The sequence below is a fragment of the Pomacea canaliculata genome, linkage group LG5 (genome assembly GCF_003073045.1).
Source record: "Pomacea canaliculata isolate SZHN2017 linkage group LG5, ASM307304v1, whole genome shotgun sequence".
NCBI lineage: Eukaryota > Metazoa > Mollusca > Gastropoda > Architaenioglossa > Ampullariidae > Pomacea > Pomacea canaliculata.
Window position 1 is genome coordinate 16,443,598 of NC_037594.1, and position 20,171 is coordinate 16,463,768.

At 47.4% G+C, this 20,171-nt stretch overlaps 1 protein-coding gene across 1 annotated transcript; it reads right to left on the bottom strand.

Annotated features, from left to right (window-relative positions):
• Window positions 1–1,968: 1,968 nt before the first annotated feature.
• On the bottom strand, window positions 1,969–19,630 carry LOC112563918 (zinc finger CCCH domain-containing protein 10-like). The gene is given in 5 exon segments (XM_025238391.1): window positions 1,969–8,907; window positions 14,264–15,129; window positions 15,131–15,613; window positions 15,615–16,182; window positions 19,322–19,630. Coding segments are annotated over 3 exon segments (1,419 nt in total). The 5' UTR covers window positions 15,720–16,182; window positions 19,322–19,630; the 3' UTR covers window positions 1,969–8,907; window positions 14,264–14,298.
• Between the last annotated feature and the right edge of the window lie 541 nt (window positions 19,631–20,171).

Genomic DNA, 20,171 nt, shown 5'->3' on the forward strand with positions numbered 1-20,171 from the left:
CTCATTCCATGCACGCTGCTGCAGGTACGGGTACGAGCAAGCTGCCGCGGTGCTTTGTGCGGGTATCGACTTGGCCTCGTTCATGTCATACTCAACATAGGCAAGCTCTGTGTGTCTGTCTGTCTTACACCTCTCTCTCTCTCCCCCTTCTCTCTCTCTCGCTGTATCTCTGCCATCACAGGTCCTGTCAAACCGAGTTGCCAGCAAATGACGCACTGCAGTCTTCCAGGACCAGGCACTTCCCATCCTTCAAATGTGGGACATCGCTCAATACAATTTGTCAGACGTGTGCAGCTTAAGTGTTTTTCTTGTGCTTGCATTCCTCCTTCTTTTTGTTGTAAAAAAAAAAAGACTTTATTGTCGGCTACTAATATAATGTGTACCAGTGGCAATGAAGCGTGACCACACTTTGATCATGTACACAAGGTCGCGGACAAGGAAACAGGTTCGATGGATGGACGGATTGGGTTTTTCCGTTTCATCACGGTAAATCAGAATATCCTCAAAGGTAGATGAGATTTGTAAAATAATTTATTTCTTTAATGTGATATTATTGTTTGAAGTAATGCTCAGATATTTTTGGAAATAAAAGTTTAATATTTGTATACACTCTTGACACAGCAGGCAGCTGGTGACCGTCATGGTGGCAAGACTTGTATCTGACCATTACAGCACCTTACCATAAAATTTCCCTAAACCTTCGCCAACAACAAGACAGAGCGGGATCTCTGCGTAGTATGGGGACCTCTGAGGTATGATGCGCATTGCTTCTGGTCCACAGATACCTCAGAGGTAACTCTCTCTTTCTGATCTCTAGGTGCAGGAAGTGCCCCCCACTGCACGCTTCAGAGGTCAGCAAAGCCGTTACATCGACTTCTGAAGCAATGACTACAATTATACTCAGCTGATGTCCAGTGTGTGTGGTAACAGAGTGCGTTTGTCTAGACAGGTTCCGTTTTATCATATTTATGCTTGACACCGACTTCACTGGTTTGTGTTGAAGATAAAAACGGTTGAGGACGTGCCAAACAGTGGGCGTGGAGATGGGGGCTCACAAGCTATTCTGACAGTGCACCCTGTGGAGGAGCAAGAAAACTGGACTGCGTCACTTAAAAAAAAAAATAAATAAGAGGGAACAACACTTACAATGTTTAGCGGGAACGGAATCGGGAGGAGTATGGACAAAAAGTGAATGGAAAGTAAGACAGGTGGGGGAACTTTATAGTCCTCCCAGAGAGGTTGCCATGGATTCTCGTGCTTCCATTCGACTCTTTCTCTTTCAACAGACACAAGAGAAAGAAGGGGAGGGTGACATTCACAAACACTTGCTCTGAAAAGGTTGTCTCGTGTTCATACAGTTGTGTAGGTTTACGTGGGTAATATCATCACTTTACCACACATCACAGCATCATCGCCATCCCACGACCCACCTCCTCTCCACCAATTCTCTTATTACTTTGCATCTATTCTTATCGCTCTAGATTAGCGCCTATCACTGACACAGTGAGGGCTGGTTGTCCTGGGTTCAGCTCTCGTCTCGAGCACGCTGTTCTTTCTCTGCATGTGGTATCTGTTTACAGGGCTGGCTGCCTAGCCGTGATATAGTCAGCTGCCGGCTCGCGGTGAAACACCCATTCCCACCCTCCTTCCCCCTCTTTATCGCTAGTGTTGTTTGTCTGGCCTGTATATTGTCACACGAACCATTGCATAATAGCATCCTTCCTATTTTTTAATTCACCTTGCATGTCCCTCCAACACCATCCACCTCCCAACAGCCAGCCTTCTTTGTGAGGTAAAGAAGGGGAGGGGGAGAACAATGCAAACTCGCCGACAGCTGGAGCAAGGAACTCACAGGGCTCGTATGGCACGCACGGCATCGGCCTCCTACATCACTCTGTAGTCACACTCAGATTTATCCTCCCTCTACCCTCAGTCTACACTCTCACACAGATAGCCAACACACGACAGTAACAGTTCCATACTTTAATAGAATCATCCACCCTTTATTATATAAATTCAGTGCAGATATCCACAAACTTGATAAACTGCATGACACATTTGCCGTGTTGTTGTAGGGGCCTAAATTAGGTCCCACGTGTTGTGCTTGGACAGGCAGACAAAATAGTAAGAGAGGAGATATAACGACTAAGGGTGGGATGGGGGAGCGATCATGAAATACAAACGAAAAAAGGGTACAAACGGGTATCTCCACAAGCATCTTCGCCCAGTATAACGCACTGCACGCTCCAACTCAACTCGCTCAAACGATGCAGCACTTGAGAAAGCAAACCCTCTGGGGCGGTAGTCACGAAGCGAGGGCAAGCCTTTGTCCTGGGGCAAGATGCAAAGCTCAAGAACAATCGTCTTGCCTCCAAAATTAGAAAGCGATGTCCAGACCCCGCAGTTGTTGTTCTGCTCTGAGAGCCGCAGTTATAAATCTGGTTGCGAAGGTGCTCTGGGACATAGAAACATGAAGTAGTGGCCGCAGGGTCTGGACATCGCTTTGTAACTACGCAGACATGGCGTCCCTCATGCTACCCTGGGTAGCACTTGCACTTGCTTCATAACTACGACCTCTGAACGAGAACTTGAGAGATTAAGATTTCAACAGTTCCGATGAGATTTCCTTCTATTCGTAGCCGCAAGATTATTGCGCATGTGCGTAAATTTCAACTTTCTAAATGAAAACACTGAACACTTGCTGGTGTCATTTATCCTGGAACTTCTTCCAAAGTATTGACAGGGCTGTTGAAATTTTAACCTCTCAAGAGTATATATATATAGTCAGTCACATGTACATGTATTCTTCAGTTTTAACAAATACTATTAGTTAATGGTATAGGAATGTCTATGTATTCACCTATTTACTCTGTGTGTTTTGTTTAATGAAAGGCTGAAACCATAGGAATTACATCATGCGAGTCGGACAGAGTTCAACGAGCAGTCAACAGGTTTTCTATAGCGAGAAATCACTAAGGTATAGATGGCATATATATCACAGAATTACTTCTATCTTGAGCGAGAAGAAAGCCAACAAATGACAATTTTCTCACTGCACGAGCTGCCGGGGAGACATGCACAAGCAAAAGCATAAATAAACGATTGACTGGCTCAGTCATTATTGTTAATGTTGTAACGATTAGACTGACATTTCCATTCCTGCCTGCATTAGGTAATTCCCTATGTGGAGAGAGAGAGATGGGTGGGGAAATCACATGTACACACAAATAGATAAACAAGAAAAAAAGAGGAGAGGGGAGGATGACAATCAGAAAAAGAATGAGCCGACATCCGCATTAGTGGACAGTTTCCGCATGACATCCTCGCTGCCCTGCACATATCTTACAGGTAGGACAAAAACAAGTGACACAGTAAGAACGGTGTGGTAAGCTGTCCGCGTGTAGAGGTATGGAACTCACTTCGTGCTTGCTTTTCGTGCGGAAGGAAATGCCTTCGAGAGAAACACTCGGTCCCTCAATCTTCTCAGATACCAAAGAATATTTAAGCGCTTGATCTTGGCCCCGCTCACCTGCAGCAGGAGGATATCTGGCTCAAATCCCCTCTGGCCGTCTCCACTACGAAAAGGCGGCTTTGGAAAGCGTGGATGGAGATGAAGAAGGCCGGGAAATGACGCAGAACTGGGAGGTGCATCCAAACAGATTCTTTTCGTAAAAACCCTGCGGGGTAAAGTTTTAGCCACCAGGTTCACCCCACCCCAACCCTCGCTAACGGCTAGCGCCCTCATGACCCTGGCCAACGTACCTTAGTCTTCGCGGCACGTACCAGGTGTGTTGTTTTTATTCCGGCCGTGCATTTGACTGGATCGCGCTCTAAACCCAGTATCTACAGGGCGAGAATCCGGCGGCCGGTGGAAGGGAAAAGTGGACCTCCTGTTCTCCAACTTCATCCGGACCGTAACGCCCTCTGCAGGGAGCACAGGGTCAACGACTCCTAGCCGGTCGCACTGCCCCTTACGTCTGGGGTGCTTTGCGATTTCTCCCTCCACCTTATCCCGTATCAGGTTTGCGCACGGACCCACCTTTAAAGTATTGACACAGCGCGATCAACGGTAAAGTTAAATCAATTTTTGGGGGTTAGCAGCGGTATGTAAACCATGTTACATGTTACAGCCAATCCGTTACTCAAAGTGCTGCCACTAAAATATCCCATCAGATGGCCGAGACTTTCCGGCTTCTCTTTTTGATTACACCCTCCCTCAACACACGCTGCCTCCCAGCAAAAAATCCGTCAACGTATTCAGGTTCAGGAGTACTGCGCTTTAATCTCGTCTTAGGTCCACTGTACCTTTCTGTATGTGACATCTGTTGACAGAGCCAGCTGCACTGCCGTCATATACCCTCATTGCTGCCTCGTTGTAAATATACGAATTCCGCCCCTCCCATCCCACCCCTTCCCCTTTAAAAGTGAGCTGGTTGTACTTTATGATGTCAGCAGCTGAAACTATTTCGTCAAACCGGTATTGAGAGAGTAATAAACGATACGGCTGTGGGCAAGTTACGCGAAAGCAGGTACTTCGATAGATCGTGGAATAACCGACTTTTTGACCGATTACTTTCCAGTGAACTTCAAATGTTTGGTCTGGAAAGCGACTGGGGCATTACAATGACAATAACCCTACTTTATAACCGAATGCATCAGTCACACAATAAACGCACACTTGAAGGATCCACCCTCGAAATCACAAAAAGGTCATGCACATCGTTAGGTCACACGCTGCCACAGCACTTTCACAGAACGCGCATGTTCACCGTACAGAATACATCACTCGTTCTCTCTCTCACCGACACACACAGACACACGCATGTTCCCCGTACAGAACACATCACTCGTTCTCTCTCTCTCACACACGCAGCTCGCAGGTGTCAAATAACAGGCAACAACGCTGTTCACAACGTTTAACGTTTGAATCATGCAGTCCGCCTGCGAAACTGTTTCGGTCACGTGACTGGGTGCAGTAAAAGTCAAACAGAATGGTGCGACTTTTTTTTCTTCTTTCTTTTCGTGCTGACGAGGGTTTTCATCAAGCTTTGACTGTCTTGAATATGCTAACCCATCACACACAGACATTTCATGTTTAAAGGGAATTTAAAGACAAATGCTGCAGGGTTAAGGGTTTAGTTCACAAATACAAGTTTGCTGACTACAAATAAAAACAGCATTCACGTGATTGTTTATGACTGTAAAAGGTGGCAGGATTTGTATCTCTTTCTCGCTCGCGTCCAATAATATACAGCCAAGCCTTTCTTTGGTTGCTTTCTGCCTATCTTTTCATGTTTAATGAAAACCAAGAAAACATGGTGCTTTGCAGAACTCGGCACAGAGAATATATGTCAAACCATTTGTAACACAGCAAACGTGATTCGTTGACATGCTGTTCATAATTTACTCGTCACAACCAGCCGAAACGGCAACTAGTTATGTAATTTTTTTCCTCTCTCTCACACTCGCGCAAACTGACAAATACTGAACGCTGGCACTAACGAAGCCTTGTCTTGACCCAAGAAATCACTTGCGTGAGAGTGCAGCAGTAAATGGCTCTGGTACTGTATATTTCTAATGATGCTGCCTTCATCGTCCGTATAAAGTCGAAAAATGACATGCTAATGGCCGATGTGGAGAGACAGGTAAAAGCTGTGTGTGCGCAAGGCTAAATAAAGCAGGCGCAGGTGCTGCGAGACAGTTGCTGGCCTGTTGATAAAATCACAAGCACAATCCTGTTTGTTGAAACGCCAGCAACGCGTGGATGTAAACACAGCGCCAGAAGTTGTCCCGCTGTATGCTGTCTTGTCTGCTGCCAAAGAGCCCTTGCTGGCACCACGCTTTGGCCTCTCCTGTGGATCAATACCCAGACACATATATTTTGCACAGGGTCCCAGAAAAGAGCTCCAAACGATATTTCATCCCACATCTTTTGGAGACGAGACACTTGGGCCTGTTACGAGCTATGTGATGGTCTGTGCTCGACGGCAAAAAAAAAAAAAAAAAAAAGAAAAGAAAACGCGACAGAATGTTCGAACCGCAATCACGCCTTGTCGCCTGACAGGAGCCAGAACCTTGGTACCATATGAGTCTTTGGGGACCTGACGATCTTCACACGACCCCCGTTGCTCTCTGAATATACGATATTTCCACAGTTTACGGCAAGTGTGAGTGTACATATATTATGTTTATTTCCGCTTGAACTTTTCACTTTGTGTCGCCTTAAAAATAAGTCAAAAATGCGTGACCGTATTTTTTTAATCATTAAGTTCATCTCACGGCTCTGCAGGTCCGCCATGACGGATGGGATTTACCAGGTGAACAGGCGTGTGGCGTTGGCCTCTTCTTTGGTAAGAAATTTCAGATTTAGGCTGGAGAATTACATTGCTAGGTCCGACAAGCGCGTGCATCCACACACATACACAGGCTAAAATTCAAAGCCAAACATCAGAAAATGCCGTTAGTTTTTGCATGCAATGCGTATAGCAATTAATCAGCTCAAGGCGCTCAGACATATCAACATTGTGGGACAGGTCGGTTTGCTGGTCAAATAATAACAACAATGATAAGACAACACTTGTTGTATGCATCAGAAATCGATGGACGATACATAAGTCAACGTCTGAGAAACAGACAATAGGCTAGATAACAACAAATGCCACAAATGAAACAATTAAACAGTAACAAACCTCAGACCCTACACACCCCTCAAGTACTTGTAAGCAACTGTACGACTGTGCCATAGTGACTGGCTAGAAGGATTAGGCCTATTGTACGTGCAGCTTTTGCCTCGTGCACAGTGGCATACATCGGTCACGTGACCGACAGTTTAATGAGCGACTTCTGTACCTACTTCTGTGACTGTCCGATTGCTTCAAATAGCTACTGAATGATTGCTTTTATCGAAGCTGCTATAACGTAGCTGGTAATGCAAATGGCTTTCAGTACAACCCTTCTGGTTCGTTTAATGATGGATCTTTATCGTTTTTTTAAGAGCTTGTGTGTATGTGCTTTGACTTGTTAACTCGAACTTTATAACAAAGACAGCTTTATGCCTAGGGTTAGGGTTTTGGTGTAGGACTTTATTATAACTGAGCAAAAAAAAAAAAAAAGAAAAAAAAAAGCGATTAACATCAGGGTTTCTTAAGCGTTAGGGCCTCAGGCTGTTACCGCGTGTGTAGAATAGGTCAGTCGCCCAAGTCTGTGCGAAAAACAAACCCAAAAAACCCCAAAACAACTCCCCCCACCCCCTCGGCCAAAACAAAACAAAACAAAAAAACCAAACAAAGCAAGCACAAGAAAATAGTCTGTAAACGGCCCTGGTCAAAACAGCCGGGGCTTTCCTCTTCTAAGCAGCGGCTGTGTCTGGCAGGGGGATACACAGGCACGAAAACCAACATCTGATCAAGGAGCGGTAGCTACGCTAAAGCTCACGGTTATCAGCAATTATAATAAAAACCCGTTGATAAAGGTGGAAAACTTAAGACTACAACGAATGAAAACGCACGCTTGAATGACGATATAACAGCCCAGTGGATCTGTGCCTTTCCTTGGCACGTTAAACAAACCCCTGTCTAAGAAATGACCTGGCGCTGTCGGCCTACCAGACGGAAAGATGGCGAGATGTCTCAGGTCTGGGCGCAGGCAAATGAGTTGTTACGCATCCCTGCCAGCGTCACGGTAAAATATCGCCGCCCCGAGCTTGTCGCTCCACTCGCAGGCCTTTAATTAAAAGCTTTCTTCATCATCACTGGCAAGAGAGAGAGACACATTGGACGTATAGTGTTTCGCTGGTCTTCGCTCTTGGTCTAAACGAGGTTGTGGTCTCGGGCAAAGAAGCTGGCTTCCTCTGTGATTGGTTTCTGTTTTCTGCTAGGGAATTACACTGAGGTCTGCACTTCTCTGTACAAACAAGACAAGATTTGTCTCATTCAATCGCTTCGTGATTTGAGTATGACCGAAAGAAATCCCAAGGAAAATGTTATTTCTGACAAAAAAGAAAAAGAGAGGGGGAAAATGTAGCGCAGTATGCTGAAGGCGACTTGCTGAAAATAGTTCTAATCGTCGACTCTCTTTACATATTACTGAGGCAGACTTAAGAGCTGCCCGATAGCAAAGATTGGATTCTCATAGGTTTTAACTGATGCGTGCGTATGTCATCACACTGTCTGCATCAGGTAGGCTTTCTACCGCACTGTCAACATAGGTGGGAAGGGGAGTCAGTGTTTACTTCTGGAAAATCCACCGTAACCTTCAGTAACATCCTCCAACTTTGCCACCGGCGACCATTTGGGAGCGCCACACCTCAAGAACACACGATCCAGCAGATCAGAGTGAGCATAGACTTCTGAGTTTGGCATTTCTGAAAGCAGTTTACCTGCAACTCAGCTGGCACAAGACTATCCATCAAACTTTCACACGTTCCTGCTTTACCAAAAGCAACGTCGTGGTTCAGCTTGCACAAAAGCTGTTTTGAACACTTGCTCGCAACATCTGCGAGTCCCGGACCACTTTTACAAATTTTACATTCCACCGGACGGCTTCTTCTTCCACGACTGGGATTGTCACACTCGACCCTAACTGACCAAGCATTCGTTCTCGAATCTCAGTCACCGGAGACAACGTCAGCACTGTGGTCTTTGGGAGAATTTGCAATGTTCTCTTCTCCCAGCTGCCTTCAGCATGCACACGAACAGCTCTGTCTCTAAAGTAACATCGTGTGCAGTGTTTCTGTCTCTTACATGACATCTTGTGCCGCGTTAACAGCACACAAAAAGTCGAGGACAACCTGGACAAGCCTGGCTGTGATGCAGTCTCTCGTTGGTATTGTGGCCTTGCCTGCCTCCTGGTTTGTACAGAACGTGCCATCTCCTGCCGCACAAGGGTCAGTTCGTGTCTGTACACCATCTGAAAACCACAACACACCATTGTCAATCTTAGCCAAGAAAGAAAGGACAAAGTACATAAAGTTATTAAAAAATCTCTAAAAAACAAAATACTAGTTGATGCATTTTTATTTCCCATTTTCAAACACTTTTTGCTTTCTTGTGTTCTGACTTACTCAATCTGATAATGGCAAATCATCATTTCCGCTCTATTACAGTATTTGCACTCTTTCAAATCCTCTGCGAATTCTGTATCCTGTAACACTGGTTTACGTCTCCATGCTATTTCACTTCCGCATTTTCCATCACGCTAACATCCCATTACTTTTTTAAAAACCTGTTTCAGCACGAAAGTGAACATGAAATAAAACGTGAGGGCGGAGCAAGTCAGATCAGTGTAAGCCTCTCTGTATGAGGTAACCAGCCTGGGATTCCTGCCTCACTGCGCTGCTGGAGCCTGTAACCAGACGACAATGGGCCCGCAGGCAGCTCACCGCAACCTTTCAAACTGCTCTTTTGCGAGGTGTAACCCGCTCTTACCTGGCGAAGTGAGTGCCAACCTACAAATGATTACTGCGTTCCCAATACAAAAGCCATGGCTACAACAAACTGTGATTAACGCTAACGATGATTTGAGCTCGCCTAGCCCCCACCTCCTCTAACCCTCCACCTTTCTATGGTAATAATTCCCAAGTTGGCCTGACGGCTAAGCTGCTTTGGTGCTGAAAGTACAAAGAATACCGAGGACTTACGGTTATGACTTTGTGGGCCGCAACACTGTACAGCGCCATCCTATTACTCTCTGCCGCAAAGAAGAGAGAATGATGTCTCCCAACAATGCGTGCTGCTAAAGCGAGGCAGGGTGCGCATTACAGCAGATTAGTTCATGAAATGCCGGCGAGAGCACATAATGGAACAGTACAGGTCTCCATAACACTGTCAATGACGTGAAGCCACGCTAAATCAATACACGGATATGGCATAATAATGACAACAGCGGCCTCCTTTCCATGGTCACCTGCCCTTCACGGGGTGGACGTTTGCACAGAAAGCGTCCAGTCCGCTGGGGGCGAGCATTACACAAGACTGCACCATACCCCCAGTAGACGCATCGTGGTCTACAGTATTCATGCAAAACCGTAACACGTGGGAACAATAATGAAGTGGCGGAAGGGGAGTCTCAAACTTTCTAGACCCTAGAAATGAGCGTTTTGTGGCAAACTTGAGATAGCTAGACAGTGGGGTAGCTTGCAGATGTACATACTTTGGGCGAGGCAGCGGCTCACTTCACCGTAACCAGACTGTAACAGATTATCTAGAGCTCTAGACGCTCTGAGGCTCTGGTACAAGGAGCATGGCTTGTTCACATTGCCCTATTCCCTAATGTCTCGCCTCAAACGTCGTAAAACACAAGGCGCCCATTGAGAGCTTCCTTAGTAGCAAGCTGCTGCCATTGGCTGAGTCATCCCGGGATAAGACGGTGTCAAACATGGCCGCCAAAAAAAAGCTTACCGTGATAAGCCCAAATCGTCTTACGAAGGTCGTGTTCTAAATGCAGGTGCTGTTTACAGCACGCAATCTGTACAGTAGAGCACCCTGCAAGTAAATTCAGGGTACCACCTAATGCAGTGGTTAAAGGCACCTTAGTGTACAAGTGGCTTGATTCACGGCTACAAACCTCATATATATGTCGACAGTCTGTGCTCAGATGTTAGTGTGGATAACGGGTACCCGAGGTAATATACGTCCTGGCGGAAGATGAAGAAATCACAAGCAGGCTGAGATAACGGTGCTTCGTTTATTTCAGCAGACAAATCGGGGAGACCATTGACGCACTAGTCTGGGTAATCTAAGATACTGCAACCTGGCTGACGAAGCTGCTTACCAGCTAGTGCCAGACTACACTGAATAAATCCAAGAATTCTGCAAGCGCTTTTCCGATGGACAGAGTAATAATTTTTATTATTAGCCTCGCAAAGCTTCTTTTAAGTTTTGATTCAGGCATACTACTGGGTCTACCCAATCCTTTCACTCTTTCAATCGCCATTATAGAGTGATAAAATTTAAATAGATGCTATATATTTTTTTTCTGGGAAGCATTCACATGAACAAAAGAATCTTTCTCTGGTCCCAACGGGGTGTCATGGACTCAGTTGTGCAATGTTTCCTTCTTGTTGAAATGGCGTCAAAAGAGTTTACATCTGCTTTGATATTCACCCTTTTTTCTTTTTTTTGCCTTTACTGCTAACGATCGTTTTATGGATTATATTCATTAATTTTTTATTTTCATTTCTGTAAAGCCCGAAATATGTAGCTCTTGTGTATTTCAAGCGCACACGTAAGGAAATAAAAGGCAAATGGGCGGGGGGGGGGAGCAGATTACAAGACCCACTTCTTGTGAATGATGTTCATGATAAATCTCATGTTTTCAACAGTCCTATACCAACGGTTGCGAATAGCAAGCTACAGACGTGCTCATCCCCCATCCCCCATCAAGCCTGCGTGAACTCAGCAACTTGAAAGAATATTTTGCAGTGCGGATGAGTTACTGTCGAATAACTCTGCGTACCTCAGCATGGGGTGAAACGAGGGACAAGGACGATCAAGGTACAGGAAGTGGAAGAGCCGCTCGAATCAAGGTTCTCTGCAGCGGCCAGCAAGATTTTACCTTTTGTCCCCAAGCACCAGACACACAAACCGACGGCGGGAGGGGCTCTGAATGTCAACTGTGCACGCCATGCCGGTCCCGGAACACGTGCGAACAAGCAATCCTGCATTTGCCGAGTGCTTAGTCAGACCCCTTGGTCTGATTACAGCAAAATCCTCTTTGACGACGCTCAGTCTATATATATATACGCTAACGACTCCTCGTTTCCGCGGTGAGGTAGGTATGCTGTTCCAGCACCGCACATAGAAAGGTGGGTCGAGCAGACTTTTATTTTTAAGTCTGCGTTTTGACATCACAGAAGAAAACTTTGTTGTTGCTGACGAGGTGTGTCCAGCGGTTTGGTGGCGAAAAGGTTTGCGTCCGTCTCCAATACAGTGAGGACTGGCTGTCCTGAATTCAATCTCGTCTCGGGCACGCTGTTCTTCCTCTGCATGTGGCATCTGTTTACAGGGCTGGCTGTTTTACCGTGATATAGTCTTAGTTGTTGGCGCCGCGTAAAACACCAATTCCCTACACCATCCCACACAGCTCCCAGTGTCGTGCAGCAAAATGCGTATTTACTTTAACCAGTAAAAGTGAGCAACTGTGTGCAAGTTACGGGACAGTCACAGCGAAAACCCCCCTTTGCATCACATTCTGACCACATTTCACACGAAGCATGCACGAATCTCCACATCCGTGCGCACACACACACCATCACTCGTATACGTCTTCATGAAGTGGACAATGGCACGGCGCATGCAAACTTTTTAAAAGAAAGGCAAAAACAAACCAACCTACGCAGCAAGCCACACATTTTATTCACTTGTGTGTCTGAAAAGCTCTTCACTATTTTATCACACAGACGCCCGGCAGATGTATTTCGCATGCACAGCACTGGCCTCTTTTCTGCAGGAAAACACTGCTGCTGTTTTATAACAACAAGTGCTCACATGCAATATGCGGATTTTGTAAACATCTCCGTTCGACGTCAGTCAGCAGTTATATAATTTTTTCGGGTTAGGAGTAAGGGGGATGAAGTGATTGGATGGAGGTAAACGCACTGTTAATTTCGAGATGTTTACGAACGAAAGGCAACATAAGCGTCTCGTTCCATACTGACACTTTCTTGCTTAGGTTTCGCTAGCAATGCGCGCCTCAAAATAACTCAAGGAATTAACCGAGGAAACGGAATCTTTCTTGACTTGCATGCATCCATGGAGGCGAGTGTAAGGCGACACCAAGCGACTACCTCGCTAACTTATGTCGTCGTCTCCCTCGTCACGAAATGCCACACGTGAGAGACGCTTGACGGGTAGTCGGGTGCCGCACTTCCTAACACCACCAAGCAACTAGCCAACGCACACAAAACATGCTTAAGACTAAAGATGGGGCGAAGTTGTGCTGGTGGAAGACATAAGAAGTATCTGGGTTTATTCACGAAAAAGTATTTTTTAGCATCCAGCTTAGTTTCGATGAAGGTACTTCATCAAGGTCGGTGACCTAGGGCAACACCCAATCAGCTTTTAGCAGCTTTCTTACTGCGGAGCGCTAGTCGGAAGTCGGGGGATGATCATGTATGCGTGACCTGGTTTGTATCGGTCCGTCACTGTGGGTGACTTCTAGGAGCGTCACGATTTCAGCTTCATTAACATAGAGAAAGAACCATTTAAATAAAATAGAAGTTTACGGTTGCCCAGAGTACCCAGTTGCCGAAGTAGTAATTTTAGCTATTGAGTAGAGAACACAAAGCGAACCCATGAAAGCGAAGGGTGACTTAGTCTGCATGAAAAAGTCCAGCACGGTCTACCTGTCTGACTCTTCCACCGTTAGCAGTGGACTGGCGGAGAGAACATTTGTCGGCTGCTACTACAACACCTTCCTTCATGACTAAAGAGCACCAGACAGAAGGGATGAAGCGTCGTTTTCACTCATTTCAACCAAAGATGCACAGAAACATGAGCAGCATATTTACTGATCAGCACAACTATAAGCCTAATTTAATAATTAAACGGGCTTTTAATAGCAGGCTTAAAGCAACAACGATTATTTCAGTGTGTTGAGCACAATATATATTTTATGTACTTAGATGATATGGGGACAGGCTCGTCTAATACCAGGGAAATTCTTCCCTCTCTCGCGCTTGGTTGTTTGGGAGAGCGTAGAAAAGTCGTTCGTCAAACTGTAACGAAAAGGATATCTTATTTATTGCTTTCTCTTTACCTATATAGACATCAGGAAAGCAGATCATATTAACTTTTGTCCTGCCTTTTTAAAATGTACTGTTGAGGCAATTTTATAACACAGCAGTGATCTTTTCCACCCTCTCTACGCTCATTCAAATGTTTGAAAACTATTTAAATATTGCTGTTTAGACCAGAGCATCGTAATCGCGGGATAGTTGTCTACCTTCTTTGGACCAGAGAATAGCATTCGTGGGTGTATAGCTGTCTACTGTCTTGATGTCGCGTAGGCTCTAGCTAGAAGTTTCGATTGTCACGAGGTCACAGATTACGGTGCAGGTTTTATGTTTAAACAATTTTAGGTGTAAATAAATGTTCTCATCTTTAGAAAAAGTTTACAGACATCATTTGTGCTGAAAGAAAATGTGCATATTTTTGGCTCACCAAGGGAGCTGGGTCACCTCTGACGTATACCAGAAATTGGGAGCTAGAAGGATAGCGCAGGCGGTTGCAGTCAGCCAGTCAACAGTAATACTTATCATACTTACGTGTACAAACGCGGGAGCACACGATGCGCCGGAAGCTAGTGCGCCATGCTGCTGGGGACCACGGCACAGCGCATGTCCTGCGACATGATGGGGTAGGACACGAGCGGGTTGCTAGGGGTACCCAGGTTCTGCGACATGCTGGCCCCAGGCACCTGTGACACGAGCGAGGGAAGCGAGACGGTCACCATGTTGTTCTGCGGCAGCGACAGCGACGCAAGCGGCGGATTCATGGTCGGGGCGCCCAAGTTAGGCGGGGCGCCGGGCTGAGGTCGGGAAGGGGTGGTGGCGGCGACGGCGGCAGCGGCAGCGGCCACCTGCTGCTGCTGCTGCTGATGGATCTCGCGCGCCATGCGCTGCGCGGCGGACTGCAAGGCGTGCTGCGTGGCCATGTCGCTGTTGAGGGCGATCTGCTGAGTGAGGCTGGAGTTGAGATGCGCCCCCAGGGTGGCCGCCTGAGCCTGCAGGGCCGCGGCCTGTCCCATCCCCGTCAGTCCCAGCGTCACGGCCGGGGATAGCGTCTGGCTGACCGGCACCTGCACAGTGTTTACGGTCGTTGTCTTTGACACGCGCAAGCGCGCGTTCTGCTCAAGTAGCACTTCGTTGGTGGCAGTCAGGTCTGCCACCTGCTTCTTCAACTCCTCCACCCTCCGCCGCAGGGCCGCATTCTCCTCTTCTAGTACCTGATATTGGTAGCTGACGGGCCGCGCCCCGCCTAGACCAGGGCCAAACCGACTCTCGTATGCTCCTCCTCCCCCTCCTCCTCCGTATCCGTCCATGTCCATTCTCCGCCGCTTGAGGGCCCCGGGGGGTCCATCGTGACATGGCCCGTGCCCCTGCCCATACTCGTACCGCTCGAACTTGTCGTAAGCCATCGTCGTAGCTGTTGTAGTTATGGTTGTGGTTGTTGCGTAGGTCAGATGGGTGCTGCCTCATGTCGGAGCGGTGCGGAGGGGGAGGCTGGTGGCTGTCGGCGCGCGACACGTCGCAGTCGTAGTCGTTGTTACCGAGATGTCGGTATTTACACTTGACCCCTCGCTTGCACTCCCCTTTCATGTAGTCCCGACACACGGGGATCTCAGAGTGGCCGGTATTATGGCCGCCGCAGTTGGCGCCGCCCATTCCCGGCTGTGCGGGCTGCTGTTGTTGTTGCTGCTGCTGTAGGCGCTGCGGCAGCTGACCAGTCTGGTGGTAGTGCTCCTCCTCCTCTCTGGTGCAATGCAGGAACTTACAGGTAGGCCGGTGGCAGCCCGTGTTCTGGAAATCGTGGCAGAAGGTGGGCTCAGGTTTAGAAGTGGCGCCCATGTCGATGCCGCTCTCGCCGCTAGGATGTCGGTACTTGCAACGCTTTCCCTCGACGGCACACGTTCCTTAGAAAATCCCGACACACATCCTCGTCGCCGTTGGCAATAGTCGTTTGTCTCACATCATCGCTGCCAGAGTCACTGTTTACTGACATGATACGCTCGCTGGGCAGGGTCGTACGGGACGGGCCGCCAGGTTCAGAGTGTGTGGTGGTACACAGTCAAAGTGGGTTGGGGAGGGAGAACTGGGGGGCCAAAGGGCTTAAGAACGCCCGACGACCCAACGACAGCGAGAGGCGAGCCTGCGCGATTCAGCGATGCGTATCTTTCCTAACGCACACACTCAAGACAACACCAGCTGCGTCGCGGGCTGCGCACAGTTACCATGACGCCGCCGCCGCGGCGCTGCAACGCTCAGAAGCAGCGCAGTCTTACAGTTAGTAGCAGCACAGAAAAAAAACCCACACATATATAAACACAGAGAACAGCCTTATTGCTTGTCGGTGGCAGCTTAACACAAAAAGTCAGGTGATTGTCGCTAGTGGGGCATGCGTAGACTGAACAACCTACGGAAGTCTTGACCAGGAATTCCACGGGCAAGGGGTAGGTATTCACCCTCTGCAACAAAACAAGCGCCGCGTTAGTGAGGACGCACCCACGCAACGTATACAGAGACGACTCATTCAAACACATACACCAGGATAATTTTATGCTCTACCATCCTAGTCCATTCTCCCCCCTACCCATCCACCTGGCAAACAAAGGACTCTCTCACTATTTAATCTAACTCTGCACTTTTTAGAGGTTCTGTTTAAATAAGAATTATCGGCCAGGCGCCAAACTCCAGAAGCTTGATTTACAGCTACTTTCAGATGCGGCGGTAAATACACGTGATGTGGAATTAAACGGATAGTTGTAAGTCCAAAACCTTTTCTTCAGCCTTAAACAAAATATTATAATAAAAAGCTGAGCATAGCCTGAGAGAAAGCACGCGCAGCAGGACAGGAAAACAGGATAAGGAAGAGGAGAAGCAGATCAAAAGCTTTCGTAAAGTGTCGTCGAAACGATAACAAAAAACAAGAAACAAGATTCAGAAACAATAATTAGACCGTGACATAGCTGGACCGGTATATTCGAGTCCAGTCACGTTTGTCACCTCAAGCAAAATCTGTGCTAAAGGTGACAGAAAGGCTACACTCCCTGTGCGCGACGCTTATCACCCACACGGCGATAGAAGTTTTAAGGACTAACACACGGCACCCGCAGTTAACCTTGTCAGGTAAAGCAATTTACTACGGTTGCTACTCCCGGTTGTCAGAATACTTAGGTAAACGTTAGCAGTCGAAAGGCAGAACTTCCTCCCATGTAACGGAGACTTCCCGGCATGCAGTTTCCCACCTGGCGGAGGGTAGGTAAGGTGGCGCTGGGTGGGGATGAAGGAGTTGCAATAATGGGGGTGTAGGGGTAAGACATTATACACATTCTTTTACATGATGCGGTCAATCGGGAGCAGGCGTAGATGCGCAGCACAGCGTAAACACAAACCACAATAAATGCAGCAGCGCAGCGCAAAAGTACAACACCCAACATAGCACACTCGAGCAAACAAATGTTTTACCTAGGCTTTTTTTTTAAAACAAAAGTACAGAGAATAATGGAAAGAAACTTCATTACCTGCTGAATGAACCTCACGAATATTTAGCATTGAAGACTAGAACCCCAAAACTATCCCCACACATTAAAAAAAAAAAAACCCAGCAGCAACAACAAAAACAAAACGCTTTTTAGTAATACTCCCAGCATATCGGTTACATAACGCATAGTGACTAACAGACTGCGTCGGCACGTGGAAGATGAGACCATCAGCGCACGGAGAGGTGCTCGCATGCAAAGTGCCCTGATGTTGCTACTGTAATCAATAGGGCCAGGCAGGGGGGTGGTTGGGAAGGCAGATGGCGGGGTGATGAGCAGCGCTCGACACAAAGCGCGCATCGCACAAAAACACAATATGGTAGCCGTGGTGCGGGCTGGACAAGGTGAATAATAGCTGGAAATTCATCTATCTGGCAGAGGCTACCATACATCACTGCCTCCCGCGCCATTCTCTCCACGCATGCGCAAAACGCAATCGCACAGCGGCGCGCGCATTAAAGAGCAGCCATAATGTTGCTTCAATTGAAAACAAAATACTTTAAACCTAAAAAGCATGTACGTCAACACGCCTGGTTTATTTCACTTACTGAAAAAGTGTGAAACAATTTCACCACAGCGATACTGGTGACAGAAACCATAGGGAAACAAAAGTTAACTTACTGTGAACATGTCTGCTTTCCCGATAAGCTTGTTTTTGTACACTTCGTAAAACTTGTCAATTTTTGCTCATTAACAAAACTCAAACCCGAGAAGTAAGGGTGCAGAGAATTGTCACAAAAATAAATATATAAAGAATGAACACATTCAGATGACTGCTTGCTCACACGTATGTAAATCGATATATAAAGTATGGTTTGGATGGTGTAAAATTACCAACAAAGAGGGGTGAATCAATTTTTTTTTTTTTTCACACACGCTTTTATCATGCTTAGTTCTTTTCGAAAGTCTTCCCCTCACCTCCCATGTTTCTGTTCCTTCTGGATCATGAATGGTGGGTGCAAACCTGTGACTCTACTATCATCAAAGCAAAGCTACCTACATACTCCTAATGACCCACATTTACCAGACTAGGGACCAGCTGTAGCACTGGCCAGCAAGCCTAGCAGGCGTGTTGCCTCATGTTTCATCCCGTTTGCCTCCTTGTCGACGGCTTTTAGACGAATTTGAAACCGATATCACCAGACCTTCCAGACAATTTCGTTAGCGAAAAGGACAACCCACTTTCCGCAGTTTATATGCGAGTGATGCTTTCTCCCTAAAGGATATATATTCTTTGTAAAATTGTGATTACACTGTACAGTGGCTACCAATCACTCTGATAACTTTTTTTCAGGGAGGTTAGGGGAGACGAATATTACACTGGATGGCGATGAAAGAAAGTTTTTTTTACAGCGATAAAGAAGCGAACTGTAGAAGTAACACAATCCTGTAATTTTCGTTGGGGGGAAAAAAATATAGCAGGAACGGAATACTCTTTCTCGCAAGTACCCGCACCCACCCAGCCAGCCCCAAAATATTGCTAAGACGAGCTTTGCACGTGATTCTGAGAAAAGAGCTTCCAAGTGTTAGTCGTCAGCCTGTGGGAAAAAGCATCAACAATGCTGAAGAAAACAGAGCGGGAGGGCGGGGGGCATATTCTTAAACCAAACACGCACGGCACGTGGTACATCACGGATCACAGACAGCAACACGCGGGCAAGCAACGCAAATTACTCCATAAACATAACTCCTTGTGCCCCGAAAAGTACAGCCTTGTTTTCACTCCCGCTCAGTAACAACCTCATTCATTTGGCCCACCCCCACCCCACTCCACCCCTTTACACCGCTGCCACTTACCCCGTGAACAACAAGCGTACTTTACTCGTTCAGCTGCCCGAAAAGCCTGTCCGACGACAGCTTACATTCTCCCTCTTTTATAGCGAGAGGGATAAAGGGTCGTAACACGACTCATGTAAAAATCAGGGGTTCTGCTGTCAAAGGGAAAACAAATCTGCTTAATATGAGAGAACAACCAGGAGGATGAGCTGGAGACAGAGACAAGGGTTTAAAGGACTGCTAACAACGGCAAGACGACGACTAGGAGAGAGAAAGCAGGAGACTGTACCTTGCAAGACGTGTCCGTGAGAGCCCGGCAGGCACGACCAGCTAGGCGCTGAGATTACCACAGACTGGGCGGCGCGCCACGCACGTAGCACAGGAGGCCAGGCGGCGGGAGTCGGGCGGCAGGCACTCAGTCAGTCCACCAGCGCGCTCAGCGCAGTTCCACGCACACACACACAGTCACATACACACACCACTTCGCGATGCCCACACGCGCACGAATCAACCACCACACCGCCTCCCCCCCCCTTCCCCAGGTGTGAACACGAAAGTGAGAATGCGCAGACAATCTGGGCCTTCCCCCTCAAGACGACTACCTTAATCCAGACGACAAGCCATAAATAAGACATGATGCGGGGCCGGGGTGAAACTCGTAGGGTCAGGACCAATTTTTTCTCTCTCTCACACACAGACACACGCACGTGCTATCCTTACTTCATCTTTCTGTCCCCTCCTCTCGATGCTATAGGTGGACGCTAGGCAGGACAAAAGATTGCCAATCAAAACGCAAGCTCGGGCCCAACCTTATGGAAAGCAGAAGGGGCGAACGCATCCCACACCATAAATACACCATCTTCGGCTATACAACGTGCACTGCCGAAGCAACCGCCGCCGCCACCACCACCAGCGATGGCACCACGTGCGACACACGCGCGCGCGCGCGCGCGAGAGAGTGCGTGCGTGCGCGTGATCGCGTTGTAGCAGGCCAGCCCTTTCTTTCGCCCATCGACGAGCAGCTGATGCTGAGCCCTAAGCAGGCGGCTGGCGGCCTAATCGAATCATATCGCCAGGTTATCATCATCGAACATCGAATACTTTCTGCCCGATCTGCCGGCCTGCCCCACACGCCAGCC